The following is a 17,532-nucleotide window of genomic DNA, read 5'->3' on the forward strand; positions in this document are numbered from 1 at the left end:
GCTTTAATTATAGTAATAAATAGAATGTTTTATATGCATAAAAATTATAACAATCAAAATTAAGCCTATATTTGCTGAAAAATTTACCTTTTAATTGCCATATAATAAAAAAAGTTCATTATTTTTTATTATGTTAATAAGAGGTCAATTTCCTTAAACAGAGCAAAAATAAAAATACCGAATACTCCAGCATTCTTTCATTTTGATAAATTAATATTTTGGTATAATCCTAGGAGAGCCCACACCCTTAGTGACAAACTGGGAAAGTGCACACTGCTTCGCACGTTTCTCAAAATCACCAACTTGAAAATAACAAGTCAAAGAATTGCACAAACTCAATGTCCATGTACACATTGACCTATCTGCACTTGAAAAAAATCAGAGAATTGCACAAACTTGCCATTGCACACTCCTTTGTCCATGCGCGCATCAATATGCACCATAACCAAAATCATTCGTGCCAAGTGTGTGAGCTCTGCTAGTATCGAACTTAATATTTTCATCAGTTGAACAAAATTAGCACCACAGAGAAAACATAATAAAGGAGAGCTCCTTTATATATGACATCAATCACACATGTGTTGATGTCACACATGTGTGATACATTTTGAAATCACACATGTGTGATACATTTTGATCACACATGTGTGATACATTTTGAAAATGACACATCACAAATTTGGCTTCAGTTCATCCACAACCAAGCTAGTACATTATTTCACAATGCTGTGAAAATGCTGTTATTGAAGGTGCTGTTATTGAAGGTGCTGTCACAATGCTGTTATTGAAGGTGACAAAATTTCAGTTAAGGAAGTGTCAAATGAAATCAATAATTTAAAGACAAAATTGCGAGAAAGAATTGATAATGATTACGTTCCTTTAGTTATTCGATAGGACATCACTAGGTTAGAAGAACGAGGTGCCATTAAACGAGCAGATTTTTATAACTGCTTGGAAAGAAGTCAGAAATTTTTATAACTGCTTGGAATATCTTGAAAAACGGAAGTTCAATTCGAGGATATTAAAAACTTTCATTGGGTGACTTTAAAAAAGGAAATTTTATGGGAATATGTGGAAAAATCTTTTTAATAGTATATTAGTAATCATTTTCTGAAAAATAATATTTGCGAAAATGATCTTTTTGATGAGGTGTCATTGGTAAAACCATACGTTATTACTGATGAAAAAAATTCAGTGTTGGTTTTCTGCAAATGTCAAAGCAGACAAAAAATGGACGGAGATATTCCTTCATTTTAAACAGAATAATATTCCTTATGAAAATATTTTGAAAATTGGTGAACACACGCTCTCCTTTCCAGGAACAAATGCAGCAACAGACCGTGTTCTTTTTAGTATCAATAAAATATGGACAATTGAAAAAACGCAGTTGAACATTAAAACTTTAAAATCAGCAATAAGCCTAAAATATAATTTGACCAAGTCATCTGAGAAATTTCACAACATTTTATTAAATGATCCGAATCTATCGCAAAGAATTCACTTGGATATAAAATATGACCGCGAAAGAAAATCATAATTTTTTTAATAAAATATTAAATAAATTAAAAAACATAGTATTCAAGTTATTGTTTTTTTACAAATATTTTATAGTTATCAATAGTTAATAATAAATATATTTTTGTATATTTATAGACAAGTATATGATTATATATACACCCAAAAGTCGTTAATCGGACACCCATAATCCGGAATGATCTATAATCCGGACCTCAGAGCTACAAACTTTCTGCCCATGCATCGCGTTTACGCATGCACGTAAGACCTTTACGGCTGCGCATATGTGTGTGCGCCTAATACGTTTACGCATGCACGTTTCATGTATAACAGACGGTATAAGCTAAAATTATCTAATTATCTATTTCAGTTAATGTTGCAGATTGCATTGTTCCTTAATCTTCGAATTGGATCCGGCTTATTATTTTTTGCAGACTGTTAGAGCAATTTTATAAAAGTAAGCTTAAACTTTCAATTATGTCAAATAGAATTTCCGATGCCGGAGCTCCCAAAGGATCTACAAAGCGAAAGTATGTTTCGATGTCCATCAAACAAAAAGTGGAATTGATGCAAAAAATGGATAAAGGCATATCCTTTGTTTCTCTAACCATTACGAAATCTGTTTATCAATTTCACGCTGCTCTGTGGCAGGGGGGGGGGAATGCTGTGGCGCGCAATGAATTGGAAGTTGATCTGTCAGCACTATCCTTATCTTCAGGGCAGATGTTTTTATAATTACTTACTAAATGTAGTATTTCATCTCGATGTATTCCATCTTTGATATAGTTTAAATCAAATTCCTCGTCATTATAATTCGCTTTCAATAGTGAAGAAAGTGACACGAAGGTTATTGAAAACGAAACAATTTCAATTGACAAATTAGTCGGTATTCTTGACACAGCAATTATATTACTTGAACAGCGGAATTTTGTAACTGAACAAGAAATTATGTCTGTTTATAGAATTAAAGAGAAAGTATGGTTGATCTTTACAATATGGTAACTGGTAGTTTGGCGACATTTTGGAGGCGATAAAGGTTACTACCTGGCACTTTGATAATAATGTGAGCAGTACTCAGTTCCGATTACGCATTATTTTGTGTGAGGGAAATGAGAGATCATGGGATATGTCATGTGATATTAATGGACGAATTACGGTTCTTTAATCGGAAAAGGGGGGAAATCGGGAAAAAAATCTGGAAATTTTGTATTTGGCTTTATTCTGTGTTGTGTGAAACAGTGTTCATGAATTTTTGGATCCCATGGCCATAACTAAAGTGAATTCGGAATGGGTATTTATGTATGCATTAATTTAATGTATGTGCTCATTTATATTTTAAGTAGTGTTTTTGAATTTAATTATATTTTAATTAAATGATAGTTATTTTGTGAATTTTATGTTTGTAGGAATTTGGTATACGTTTAAGTTGAAGTAAACATGCATGGAAATAATTTAAATATCTGACACTAAGTATTTGTAAAGTTTGCGGTATGAATTCGTTGGTGACGTTTTTAATGTAATAGATGATTTAGAGGTAAAAGTTTTTGGATATTTTATTTATTTTATATGTGGAAATGTTCATATTTGGAAAGGGTAAATACTTTTTCGCGATCAGGTAATTTCATATGTGTTCTTTTTACCGGGTTTAAAGATTGAGAAAATTGTCATGTATTTTCGTAAAAATTTTTCTAATTAATGAGAAAAAAAGCAGTGTACATGGATATAGTGAAGAGTGTGCGCAATGCCATTTTTGTGCAATTCTGGGATGTTTTTTTAAGTAAAAATAAGTCAGCGTGTACATGGTTTATGTGTATGTGTTATTTTGAAAAACGCGTAAGGAGTATGGTATTGTGCACTTTTTCCCAATTTTGCAGTGAATATTTGTCATGATTAAGCAGTTTTGTTAGATAAAATTTCTAGCATAAGTGTAATTCGGCTAGTAGATTGTTGGAAGAAGTGTTCAGTAGATAAAAAGAAAAGAAACATGTCTTTACTTCGTGAAGACAAAATGGCGGCGGGAAAAAAAAATAGAGGGTTGCTGTAGGAGAGTTGGTCGCCAAATTTTTGCCAAAAAAACGCCAAGTTACCATAATGTAAAGATCAACCGAAAGTATTAGCACATAAAACGAAGCAACTTAAACAACTTACATTGAAAGAAATGTTTAATAAAGTAAACAAATAAATATTAAGCTCTTTTTTTTGCAAATTTTGATACCCTTTAGATCATAATTGTTCTTTATTTCATAAATTACGGTTTCATATTTTTAATTTTATAATTTCTGCATGCGATCGTACCAGATTTAAACTGATGATCTAGAATCCGGAATCGCCGAAGTCCTGACGAGTCCGGATTAACAACTTTTGACTGTAATAAAATACTTTTTTTAAATTATTGGTCTGCTTTAATAACTAAATTATAGTTTTCATTTCGGTGAATCTTTACATTATGGTAACTTGGCAATTTTTTGGCGACCAACCCTGCTACAGCAACCTGCTAGATTTGTTTTGGACACCATTTTGTTTTCACGAAGTAAAGGCATGTTTTTTTTTTTACTCATCATTTTCCCCAACAATCTGCTAGCCGAATTACGCTTATACTAGAACTTTCATGGAACAAAAATGCTTAATCATGACGAAGATTAGGTGCAAAATTGGAAGAAAGTGCAGAATTACAAATTGCTTGCCGCGTTTTTAAGAATTGCACATACACCGTATCCAAATACACATCGACCTATTTTCACTTTAAAAAAATCCCAGAATTGCACAAAAATGACATTGCACACACTCTTGACTCTATCTATGTACACATCAACCTATTTTCACTTAAAAAGTCAAAGAAAATTGACAAAAATAGAATTCTTCTTACTCTTGTAAAAAGCGGCAAACAAATAAGCGGGCGATTCTGCATTTTAGCAGCGAAATTGTTTCTCTAAGTGCTTATTAGCTAAAATTACGATCGGAATTTTCCGGAAAATGTCACATTACATGTCTCGTGATCTCTCATTTCTCTGAGACAAAATAATCTGTGATTCGAACTGTGTACTTCTTAGATTATTACTAAAGTCCTCGCTAGTAACCTTTATCGCCTTACCAAAATGTCGCCAAACTACCTGTTACCATATTCTAAAGATTAGCCAAAGTGTTCAGTAAATAAAAAGAAAAGAAACATGTCTTTACTTAGTGAAGACAAAATGGCGGCGAAAAAAAAATAGAGGGTTGGGAACAGCTTTAGTATTGGTCCTTTTGGCGATTTTTGTATTTGGCGACAAACTTTGGTCGCCAAGGTAGACCCGGTTTTGAAGATCGGAAAAAAATGGCGGATTGTCAACAAAACCTGATCTAGACTAAATAACAATCCTAAAAAATAAGCTCTTAATCAGAATACACAGTCTTTCTCTGATTTTCAATATTTCTAGTACTGCTATTATAAATTCTTGAAACATTACTGTAAATGAATTTATGACAATTATTATGTTATGAGTAATGAAACTTACAAAATGTTAATATTTTTAATTACAAAATATAATGTATTAAACATTAATATTTTAAGTAGTTAGTTCATATTTATATTTTATTATATTAGTACTTAGCTAATATTTTAAATTTACAAAAGGTTAATTTTTATGTTTATGAATAATGAAATTTACAAAAGGTTAATAAATGCATTTCAAACTAGTATATGTTACTTTAGTTTCTTAGATTCTGTTATTAAAAGAAAATAAAAAAATATTTGAAAGTGAAGGAAATCAAATTCAATTATAATGGGCAAATTTTGTACCAGTGTTAGAAATATTTTTTATGATTAAATATTGTAAATGGTAAAAATATTAAGAAGTGTGTATTTTTTAATCCCTCAATTTATTACAAGTAATTTATGATTATAATTTAAAAGCTAAAATTAAATTATCATAATGAGTAAATTTTGTACCAATGGTAATAATACAACAATCATCGTAAATGATGATTTGTGTGAAATATCCGAACAGTCATTGGAATCCACTAGTGGTGGAGTGATAGCCACTGAACAGTGGTAGTTCAGGCTGGCTATATGGGAGTTTTAGTAGTTTTCCGTAGATGTAATGTGAATCTGAGCCAGTTTCTCTTAAAAAGTACTTTATGAAGGCATCCTTCTTCTGCTAGCCAGCATATGTATTTATTTTCTATTCATAATTCTCTCTTATTTTCTTATTTCTTAATTCTAAATCTTACTTCTGAAGAGAAGAAGTGTTGCATCTATAGGTTGAAAAATATGGTCAATATGTTTGCAAAATCCTGTCAGTTTTGGAAAGCATTTAAATAAACTAAATACAAAAATGCATTACACTATTTCATGTACTGAATAATTAATCAGGGAACAAAGTATATTGTAACGTTCCTTTATTTTGTAACCAGAGTTATTTTATGCTTGGGATCTTTACTGTCAATTTCCTCCATCCGTTTTCTCACCAGAATCCAAATGAAGTTTTTTTGTTTGTTTTGCCTTTTGAGGCCACATTAATAGGTTGCTAGATAAGAAAAGATTTGTAGTCTTCAGCCTTGCATTATAATTGCTGATAGTTGAATTCCATGCCAGTTAAGTTTTTAACCAACTTTGCATTAAATTGATTTGTGCAGCCTTTGGGCTACAAATTTATTTGAATTTAAATTTTACATTTGAACTTAATTGTTATCATAAGTTATCTTGCCACAAGTGGTTGACTGAGTCGTAAGCACAAAGTGTGCCTTCTGTTCTGTACATCTAAATTTTATAATAGAATAAAAGTATATCTTAACTTAATAAGAATATATCTAAACTTTATGATAATAACATTTAAAGACATTGAAATCAGTATCTAAGTGCTTGCCATGTAGTCAAATTTTTATATATAAATTGTACTCTTACTTTTATTATAGAGTTTTTATTACAAAAAATTCAGATTTCTGTTAGATAAAATGTTTAAGTAATGTAGAAAATTTGCATAAAATTTAAAATAAAAAGTCGACTGTTATGTCAACATACTATTAATAAAAGTAATAATACTCAGTGAAGGTTATTCATATACAGCTGTTAGGTTGTAAGATTTACAAAATTTGAGAACTCTAAATTATAAGCAACATATTCCATAATCTAAGCAACATTATATTTTTTATAGTCAGACAAATTATGAAAATGTTATAAAAGCAATAATGAAACCTGGTTTTGGTCCTGATTTGAACCTATGAATTCATGCAATTACACATCCCTATAGTTCTAATATGAGGTAAATAAGTATTTTTAGACCTTGGTAATTTTGATCTCCTTAGCAAAGGAAACACCAAGAGTTTACCTCATGCTACTGAAAATGTGTTTTTTTTTTTTTTTCCTTGGGGGGGGGGGTGGAGTTTATAATAATATGCAGAGTTGACATATGAAAAAATGTCAAGACTTCTGTGATGTAATATTAAAAGCACCAGTTTTAACTATCAAAAATTTGGCTTTTTAAAAAATATTCTAAATGCTGTGCTTTCTTAACACAAAAGTAACTTTAAGAAAAACACACAATTTATCCCTCCTGCCATCAAAGCTCTGATACCTGTCAAATTCGTTAAAGTTACGTGGACAGAAATGGCGGCATGTTTGAAGCTCAGTATTTAGGGTTACCAAGGTTATCATAATTTTTCATTTATCGCTCCAAAATGTCACCAAACAAATTTATCGCCAAAAAGGACTAATACTAAAGCTGTGCCGAGGGTTGCTGTAGCAGAGTTGGTCGCCAAATAATTGCCAAGTTACCATAATCCAAAGATCAACCCATTTTAATATAGGTGATATAATATATATATATATATATATATATACCACTATTAAAATTTTCGGTACTTTTCCGTTTCGCCGGCGCAAATCTCGCCAAGCAGACTTTGTTGGCGACAACATACAGTATACACATAAAAAATGTTAATTCTAAGAATTTTTTTTTATTTTGAAGGCATAAACATTTTAATATGGTTTAAAATTTTGTAAAAAGCCAATAAATAAAGACAATAAATTTGTAAAAAGACATTAATTTAAGAATTTACTATGCTTTCATGGTTCAAAATCCTGATTCGCCGGTTCGTATCACGTGACCCCAAGTGATTTCATCTCACGTAAACTACGCTACTAAAATCTAATTCGCTCAGTAATTATCTACATTAATTTCAAGTTAAATCTTAATTTGGAATACAAGTTTAAATGCAAGAATTATTTCAATTCGTACGAATAGCTTACTCAGAAATTATGTAAAACCGCAGTGCTTTACTTCGCTAGTGCATTCTCATTAGAATTGATGAATTTAACACTTGATTTCGCCTTCGGATGAGCGGTGTAATTGCGTTCTAATTGACTTAGAACTAATTGACTTATTACCGTGAATTGTCTTAGGGGATAAAATTTAAATATCGTGTAAAAATTCTATATGCCAGTATTGAAAGAAACAATCTGATAAGAAATGCCTTCAACTTGTTTTGAAACTGAGGCGTAAAAGGTTACCAGCGAAGATATTTCGTCTGGCATCAGTTAAACCATTATTGGCGACTTTATCGTTTGCGCCGGCAAAACGGAAAAGTACCAAATTTTCACTAGCATTTATACAAAAAAAGGCTAAAGTGCAGAATTGTCCAATTACTTGCTTGGCGCTTTTTACAAGAGTAAGAAGAATTGGATTTTTGTGAATTTTCTTTGACTTTTAATGTGAAAATAGGTCGATGAGTACATGGATAAAGTCAAGGGAGTGCGCAATGTCATTTTAGTGCAATTTTTGGATGTTTTTCTAAGTGAAATAGGTAGACGTGTACATGGATACCGAGTATGTCCAATTCGCGCCAAGCAGTGGGCAATTCTGCACTTTCCCAAAAAATAGGAATTTTAGAACAAATGATTTTAACATAACGGAAAGCTCAAGAAAGTTGAAACTTAATTTTACTTTCTTCATATTCAGAGAGCAGTTTTCGTTTCTTCGTTTCTAAACTCATTTTTAAAGTTTAAAATTGTTATTTTATCACGAATGATGCACGATGTAAACAAACATGCAAACTTACTATATTTTGCACTCGCTAAGTCGTTTTGCCCACAGGATGAGAAATCAAGTTTAGGTGTTGAAGAATGGGAAAAAGATGAATTGAAAGGCATCACAAAGACAGAAAAGGTAAAAATAATTCCTCGAAATTTTCTAAAAGCCATATAAAAAAGGTGGATTAAAAATTACACTTCAGCCTATATTAAAAAATTGAGTATGGACATGAGTCAGATGAAGAAGATGAAAAAGAAATTCGACGTAATTGAACTATTAAGGTTTCCAGCTGCATAGTGAGCAGTGAAAAAAAAAACTGATGCGCTTTATAATCTAATGATGTAGTTCTTAATGAGCTGTTTTAATTATGAAGTGTGCTGAGTGAGATGTTGAAAAGAATAGCCTCTCGTAAATGTTAAAGGTGATATATTTCGCACGATAGTCTTCGGAGAACAGCCTTGATACCAAAAAAGGAAGGAACAGCTTATTATGGTAAATCAGACTATGATTTGTTTTGATTTGGTTTATTTTGCGTTTTAATTTATTTTATTATGCTTTCCTATTCCCCTATGTACACTTTCACTCATGACTAAATTACGGTACTCATACAGATACAGGTAGAAGTGGGCGGGACACCAGAAAATTACCATTTGTAGTACAGGTATAGTCCGTTGCTCTAATTGTATACTTTGATTGAAAATACCTGTTCGAGGCTCTCCCAACTTTCCTCTCGACAGGATTTTCAGCTCGCCGTGTATTTCATATGCTTCCTTTCCACACAGACTTACAAATATCCGTACGCAACCAGACCATATCCATACGCTACCAGATTCATCGGTGCCACATCACTCATCCAAATAGCGACGGGATGGTTCCTTATGCATTTTGCAAACATGGGCTTTATACACTACATACGTATGCATGACAGAAAGAGCTATCATAAGCCTAAGTACGGTTGGCGTAATAGAATGTCACCCGCATCCTTAAAGCTAAGGCTTAAACAAAACCAAAGCTGATCTCAGAACATCCCTAATGTCCTCCAATATCAAATCCCAAAAATGTTAGCAGGAGATTTAAGGTGATGGGCTATTAACTAGTGTTCGCATTGAGAACTAGATCGAGGTATTGATCTAAGAATTTTGACTGTACTTTTAGTCCTGTAGTACAATCTTAGGCTAGTCCGTCCCTAATTTCTATCATCAAGATTTTTCATATGGTGGCTTTAAAGATTAACAGTTTGCTACTTAAGATTAATTGCAATTCTCACTAAAAGCTGTTGTCATCAGACTGCAGCACTTTATTTGCCCAAATAGTTGATCCTTTAATAGAGAATAAAGATTCAGGGACAAATTAGAAAAATATTTTTAAGAATAAAAATATGAAATTGTTAATATACAGACTACACATATAAGTAATAGAACTGAACTGAGAGTCTAAGAGAGAATTTTCCCTAAATTTCAAATCTACTTACTTCTTTTTCCATATAATCAGGGTACATTTTTGTAATTATTATTGCTTATCACATCCTGTGAAGAATCTGTTAATTTACACACTGCTGTATAATTATACAGCCTGCAAATTACTACTGAGAAATAAAGTTTCCAAATCTCAAAATTTGGATGACAAAGTGATATCTGAGTTTTCTAAATCTTTCATTTAGGATTTCTGCTCTGAACAAAAATGTGAGAACATTTTGAAAATTCGCGAACCTGTTAGCGCAGTATATATACAGGTCCTCAGTGACGGCAAAAATCAGTGAAATTGATCAGAATATATATTTTAAACATGAATAATTAAATAATTCCTATTAATTTAGCAAGACTTCTGTCACTTGATGTTTAGCATTTGCGACGTCTATAATTTAATGGTTTGGTATTTTTTATATCAAATATTATTTTAATCTATACTGCAAATTTATTCTGTTTACATACGATTTCTTATGGTAATTCAGAGCACTACTACTGGATATGAGATCAAATGTAAATTCTTGGATTGCAAAAATATTAACTCTGGGATATGCTCTTTGATTTCTACTATTTGCGACACTGCTTTCCAAATAGTCTTCAAAAATTTTAATTTGCTTATAGAAGCTGTGATCCTGAAGAAATATATGAATATAATCAATCTACTCCTATTAATAGCTTTTCCTTTTTTATATAATTATATTCCTTTATACGCTCATATAATCAGACTTTGATAATTAATTTAAATCAACAGTGAAATTCACTGCACTGAATTAATATTTAAAAAGCTTTCCCCCCTATCTTCATTAAAAGTTGATTCTTAAATAGACAGCTAGAAATACCATAAACATACTTGAAAAGATGCAATTATTTAATAAAAAGATTATTTTTCTTATAAACTTGTTATTCCAAAAATATAACATACCTTAAAATCATGTAGATAATTTTCAATTATACTGCAAGATATCTAACTCAGGTGTACTGGCAAGAATTAATAAATGACATTAGATGTAATGTTAAATATTAAGAGTTAAATTAAATAGATGCAAAGAATGCAATTGCATATTAACTTAAATAATATTTTTTCCAAAATTCAAGCACTATCTTCAGTCTGAAACCAGTTAGAAAGATGTGGCCAGTCTCCTATTTTTCAAAAGGAATTAAATTTTCTACACGAATACTTTGGTAATCTCATCCTAAATATAAATCATACACAGAATGTTGTTTTCAACTAAATACCAGATGGGAAATAAATGGAAGAAAATAAGCAAAAAAGAAAAGAACAGGAAAAGAATGTAAATGCTTTTCATTAGACAGGATACATGTTTATTAAATTAGAGGACTACAGAGGATGTTCATACATTTCTGTAACGATTTTGCAAAGACTTATATATTAAAAAAAAAAAAAAAAAAAAAAAAAAAAAAAAAAACCTTAGAATTTTACTTCCTAATATGTTCAGTCTGATAGTCCTTTTGTTAAACTATCATATTACATCTTGATTTCCAAGATAAAAGCCCTTTTCTTAAAACATCAAGGTTGAATTTATTCTACTACTCTTTCACGATCTTGCAGAGTTGATCCAATGTTTTGGGATGCCGCTTATAAAGAGCTAGTTTTAAAAGTCCAAATGCACAGTAATCCATACCAGACACATTAAGGGACGGGTGGGATGCATTCAAAGGGAATAGCTTCAATTCCAGTTTCATTTCTCATTTTTTCAAAAAACTGAACAGCAGATTTAGAGCTATGGCTTGGAGCCTTATCCTAATGGAAATAAACACAGTGATGATTGTTTGAATAAAGAGACGGAATTTCTTCTCTAAAAATAGGTATTAAAACATATTTGTGATAGTAATGTGAATTAATTTTGATATTTTTTTCTACTTTCCTTATTTTAAATTTTTTGTTATAAAAGAATCCGGTAATAACCATAAAACCTTAAGAAAAACTTTCCTTGTTTTCTCTGAAGCAACACATTAAGTTTTTTTTCTCCTCTTTTTCAGTAGTAAATAAATTTTTTTCTTTTGTAATAAAAAATATACCCATGCCTCATCAATTAAAACTATGTATTTCCCTTTTTCATTTGCCAAATAATTTTTATACAGCAATCTGCACAGTCTTACACTGAGAAACATGTTTTGACACATGGCAATGAATAACATGTGTATTAATTTAGAAGTCAAACAACAACATATGTTATTTTGTTTTGATTAGCTTTAAATCAGATTTTATAATTTTGTTCACAGTTCCTAGAGAGATATTTAAATATTTTTCAATATAGCTCTTTGGGAGGCTGGATTTTCCTTTAAAACATGAAATGCTACTTTAGATTTAATAAGAGCTTGTATGTATGTACCTTTGTTGGGTGTGCATTTTTTTTTTTTTTTTTTTTTTTCCCAGTCAGATGTAAATGTTGACGTTTCTTTCTTTTCATATTAATTATGTCACTTATTTTACATGTAGAAATATTAAAAGCATGCTTTTTTACATCTTTTTTAATAATTGAATAAGAGTATTTCTCTTCGGATAATACAAAATTATAGCCTTCGATTCATTGCTTATTTTTCAGTGACATTTTAGAGAAAAGAATATTTTTAATGCTGCAGACAATAATTAAACCTCATTCCAATTTGATGCCAATCACGTTTGTATTTTAAAATTAACATTTAAACTCAATTACTAAAAATCAAAATCATTACAAAAATGTGTCAACACCCTTTGTAGAGATACAAACCTTTACTTAAATTGATAGAGTTTGCTTAACGTTCAGGGCTTCAAGGAAATCTAATTTAACGACTCAAAGAAGACTCTGATATTAATTTTAGAAGAAAGTTGAAAGTACAGCCATGAAGAACTCAAAAATTAGTGAATTATCACTTTTTCTCCCTGTCTCTTTTTTTAAATATATATATACAAATGCAAATACACATACACACACCACATATATATAGATATATATGTGTGTGTGTGTACTTGCATTTGTAATATGAAACTTCAAACCTTTTTTAATATATATATAAAAAAAAGACAGTAAGTAATGTGATAAATATATAAAACAATTCAGATTCGAATACAAAGTGTATATACAAAACAGAAAATAATTTACAAGCTCATATTTCACAATGAACTGAAGGGAAGGTGAAAGGAATGAGAAAAAGTTTACTTATTCTTTTTAATAGCAGAATATAATACATTACCATAAAGTGAAAAAAATTAAACTTTATACATAATAATAAAAAAAAACTGTCATTAACAATATATTGAGAAGAAAAAAAATTAAAAATAATAACTTAACCCTCCCCCCCCCAAAAAAAAAGAATAGAGTGATATGATACAGCATGGAGAAAAAACCAAACCGAAACAATTATATTAAACTAAGACATCAAAACATAGTTTACTGCATGTTATTAAAAAGGTCAAGAAAACAAATATTTGTATAACTAAAAATTCCACTGAATTTTTCTCATATTTACAAATACTTCTGCTCATAATGTAATATAATCAAGATTTCTTTTGTCATTAAACTGTTGTTCACTACTGTTCCTCTTTTGAACAAAATTTGCTTTTAAAAACTATTTTCCTCTTTCTTGGGTGTACTGATGATGTTCCTCTCTCTTGAGTGACAATATGCTCATACTATTTGTTAGAGATTGCTCTACAGCTTTTATGTAGCATGAGATAAGTGTGACCTCAAGAAGTTAAGTTTCAGTTTATTACAAATGAAAATAATTAAAAAAATTTGTAGATTTCAGTTCAGTTTTTACCTCATAAGCTGTTGGCCTGAGATGAAAGATCTTCATCTAAATTTTTTCTGTTCTTTTAAGAGGTGAACTTAATGATTTTTTTATGGTTATTAATGATTACGGTATGCATTTTCCATTTCTGATGTTCAGTATTTAAAATTTTCCATTTCTGATGTTCAGTATTTATCTTAAGATGCATAAATTATAAAGGTCTGTTCAACGAAAAAACATGCTGATAACTACTGTGGAAACTTATAGATCAGGTAATAACATCAGTTTTTCCTGAACAGCTGTTAAAACCATGAGAAAAATATTGATTACATAAAAAAAAAAAAAAAAAAAAAAAAAAAAACAGTTTTCCTACAACATGCACAATCCAAACAGTATTTACATATGAGAACTGAGAAATGGAGCCATTAAAGGAGTAGTAAGTTGTAATGTGGAAGAAATATTCTCTGTTATGATCCTTTTATAGATTTCGGTACTTCATGTTTTTACCACAGACAACCATTGAAAGTTACTTCCTTGGTAACTGTTATCAGTGCCTGTCCATCTTATTTCCTAGAATGCATTTCACTTCATTTTTTCATTCCCTGATCCTTATATATTGATTACTGTTGTTGTTGTCATGTCTCATTTGTCTGACATTTTCAGAACAAACCCATGAATATTATCAAGGCAAGGAGTGCAATTTTTACACATGTACATGAGCACTGAGCACTATATAGGTGACAGCATGTTTTCTGCTCAGTTACACCCCAATTTTAAGAGAAAGAACCATAGGAGACCGTCTGAGAGTCACCCAGCCTTCTTCCCCTATCACTAATCTCTCAAGAGAACTTTTGGCTCGCCATGTATTTTGAGTGCCTGCTTGCCACACATACTTTCTGGGATTCAACCTGGCCTAATGATACAGAAATCAGAGTCATACATATTAATTGATTTTATTAGATTGAAATTGAATCTCTTAACTCCAACCCCTTAATTTACTAAATCCCATTTCAGCACGACAGTTTATCAGAAATTATTTTTGTTTTGGATGCTCCTTATGCAGAATCTATTTAACAAGTTGAAGTTTTTCTTCAACTTGTTCAATAGATTACACTATCATTTTGTACTCATCAGTAAAAAAGGATGTTTTGAAAAGAGGAGAGGGTAAAAGGAGAAAGAGTGACAGAGTAAGAGAAAATACATTTCTAGATTATGAAAAACAAATAAAATAAACAGAAAATAAACATATAGTTGCTGCTTAGAAATCAAAATCTAAAATATCTGACAGAAAAATATTTTAAATTTTACTTCATATATGTATCTGTATATGTACAAAACTCATACATATCTTTGCATTTTTTAGATAAAAAAATTTTTGAAGAAATAATGAAAACAATTAAAATAGCAGAAGAAATTAGTTACATACGGTAGGAGGGACTCACTACATCACAAAATGTAGCAACCTAGTCATAACATGAATATATTACACTAGATTTTACAAAACAATTACTATTTATTGCTCTTATTTACAGTGAATCTTTAAATGGAAAATCTTTTCTTATTCTTTTAATATTTTGTGCAAATTCATAAACTATGGTACAGAAATTTGAGAATGAGGAATTATGATATTCATCATCTATTTCTCACAGTTATATGCACTATAATTAGGCTTTTCTAATAACTCCTACATTTATCAATCACTTACAGAGTAGATCAACATTCATGCCTTAAATATTGCACCTTTTTTATTATAAAACTAATAAAATTTGAATAAATTTCCTAATTCTGAAATAGTAAATAATACACTAAACAGTTTATGAAAAAATAGCTTGTTATTGTTTCATTTACAAATGATGCCCCACATAAGTGACATTTATTAATTTAATACAGACATTACAAAACATGACATAGATTTCTTGCTTGGCATTCCAAAAAGAAATCTTAGAACAATAAATCATAGTTGTCTTCAAATTAATAAAATAGTACAATAATTATATTGCAAAGGAATAATTGGATGCTTATTTAATTTAAATTTCAGCAAACAATTCCAAATTATAATGCAAAGTAAAAATATTTAGAGTTTATTGAATGATAAAATTGACAATTTATCATGCAGAGAAATACCTCTGTATATACAGAGAAATACCTCTCTTACTTAAAGGTAAGAGAGATATTAAGTTATTATAATTTACCTCTCTTACTTAAAGGTAAGAGAGGTAAATAAGCGGGTAAAAGGCTACCCACTTATTTAAAGGCATATGGAGGAATTTCTACAGAGAAATTCCTTTGTATGCCTTTAAAAAAGTGTAAAAAGAAATACTTAAAAATAAATTATTATAAAAAAATTATTGAATTCTTAGAAGTGCTGTTTTATACATTCTTCAAGCATTTCTTACATGGTTATTTTCTTTTTCGGATATTGCTAGAATCTTCAGAAGTATTATCAACCTAAGAATAAGAGAATACAATAAAAGCACAAAATTTATATGTTTAGAAAAAATTATTTTATCTCATAAAATTACAAATATAGTACAAAGTTTGAGATTTGGAATTGTCAAACCAGTTAAAATTTTGTAATATCATGACTTCATTTTTAAAATTAGAAAAAATGCAGCCCTATGGAAGACCATTGAAACAGAAACAAAAATAAATATATAAAATGGTAAATTACAATTAACTGAATAATTAAAAATGAATAAAATTCAAAGAGATAAATAAAAATTTAATAAATAATATAATTAATGGTAAATAGTTACACACACACAAAAAAAAAAATAAATAAATAAATAAATAAATAAATAAAAATACTGGACCTCATCTTATCTGGCTGAAATTAAAAATTCATTAATTTCTTAGCTCTTGAGCTCTTAAAAGTATTTTTCATTTGCGCTTTTGCAGCTGTCGATGGTGGTTTGGTAAAATTATCGAAACTAGTCCTGTGAAAATTTGAAAATATAACGCTGATTTTTGTTGTTTGACTTCTAAATTAGTATTTGTTCGGCGTGCTATTGTGCCTTAGCTAAGAAATAGCTCAGAATTTAAGACCTGAATATCTCGTAAAACATACTACTTAAAGGAATGATAGAAACAAGAACCCTTCTTTTTTCAGCATACCAATAAAAACAGGTAAAGTGGTTAAAGCATCACTAATAACAATAAAGAGAATACTATAAAGAGTAACAGAAGGGGGAAATTTTAACAGGATGTGTATAGCTATGACGACAAAGAGAGAAGAGTGAAACTTGTCCTGACCCTGATCCTCTAGCTATCAAGCAGAATGTGACAGAAGAAAACTTTTCCCCAAATTCAAGGTTAGCTGAGAACAAATCAAGGTTCTCTACAAGTGACTCTCTTTGTTTCCCGTATTTGGTTACACTGTTCCAAAAAGTACCTAGCTCTTTTCCGTGGGAAGTCAATAGTGTTGGATATTTACTTGCTCTGATTAATTCTACACTTCCTGAAGAATAAGCCCCTGAAATGTGGGTGGGGGCTTTTCTTTCTTTAAAAGTCTTGAACTCTATCTGAGTTCGTTTCTCAGGTAAAGAGAGGCACGTATTCAGGACTTAGATCAATTTTTTAAGCTTCTTCATTATTAAAATAAAATTCTTGAGATTTAAAAGACTTAAACTGAAATTGTGGTTCAGTTATATAAAAGAAGTGTGGAAGCCCACACAGTTAGGAGTTTAGTGCACTCCAACTAAAATCATAAATTATCTCAAAAATTAAGAAGTACCAAATTTGGTGTAATTTACACCCCTCATACGATGGCATGTAGACATGACAACATTGGGGCTTCATTTATTATTTAGTTC

General features: G+C 30.2%; 2 protein-coding genes across 4 annotated transcripts in view; both read right to left on the reverse strand.

Annotated features, from left to right (window-relative positions):
• LOC118191667 (tRNA-specific adenosine-34 deaminase regulatory subunit adat3) overlaps positions 1-8,578 on the reverse strand; it is a 38,767-nt gene extending 30,189 nt beyond the window's left edge. The window contains exon 1 of one of the 2 annotated variants that reach the window (XM_035362501.2): positions 8,436-8,577. In XM_035362501.2, coding sequence (XP_035218392.1) covers positions 8,436-8,484 — 49 coding nt within the window. In that variant the 5' untranslated portion in view covers positions 8,485-8,577. Of the gene's footprint in view, positions 1-8,435 lie in introns of both variants that reach the window. The other variant, XM_035362502.2, reaches the window with a different exon arrangement.
• A 4,566-nt stretch (positions 8,579-13,144) lies between these two features.
• LOC118191666 (thioredoxin-related transmembrane protein 1-like) overlaps positions 13,145-17,532 on the reverse strand; it is a 49,940-nt gene continuing 45,552 nt past the window's right edge. For both annotated transcript variants that reach the window (XM_035362500.2, XM_035362499.2), the window contains one exon: positions 13,145-16,168. In XM_035362500.2, the coding sequence (XP_035218391.1) occupies positions 16,121-16,168 (48 nt within the window). In that variant the 3' untranslated portion in view covers positions 13,145-16,120. The remainder of the gene's footprint in view (positions 16,169-17,532) is intronic.

Source organism: Stegodyphus dumicola, chromosome 5 (assembly GCF_044657685.1).
Source record: "Stegodyphus dumicola isolate Sdum_Otavi_A_Nest chromosome 5, ASM4465768v1".
Lineage (NCBI taxonomy): Eukaryota > Metazoa > Arthropoda > Arachnida > Araneae > Eresidae > Stegodyphus > Stegodyphus dumicola.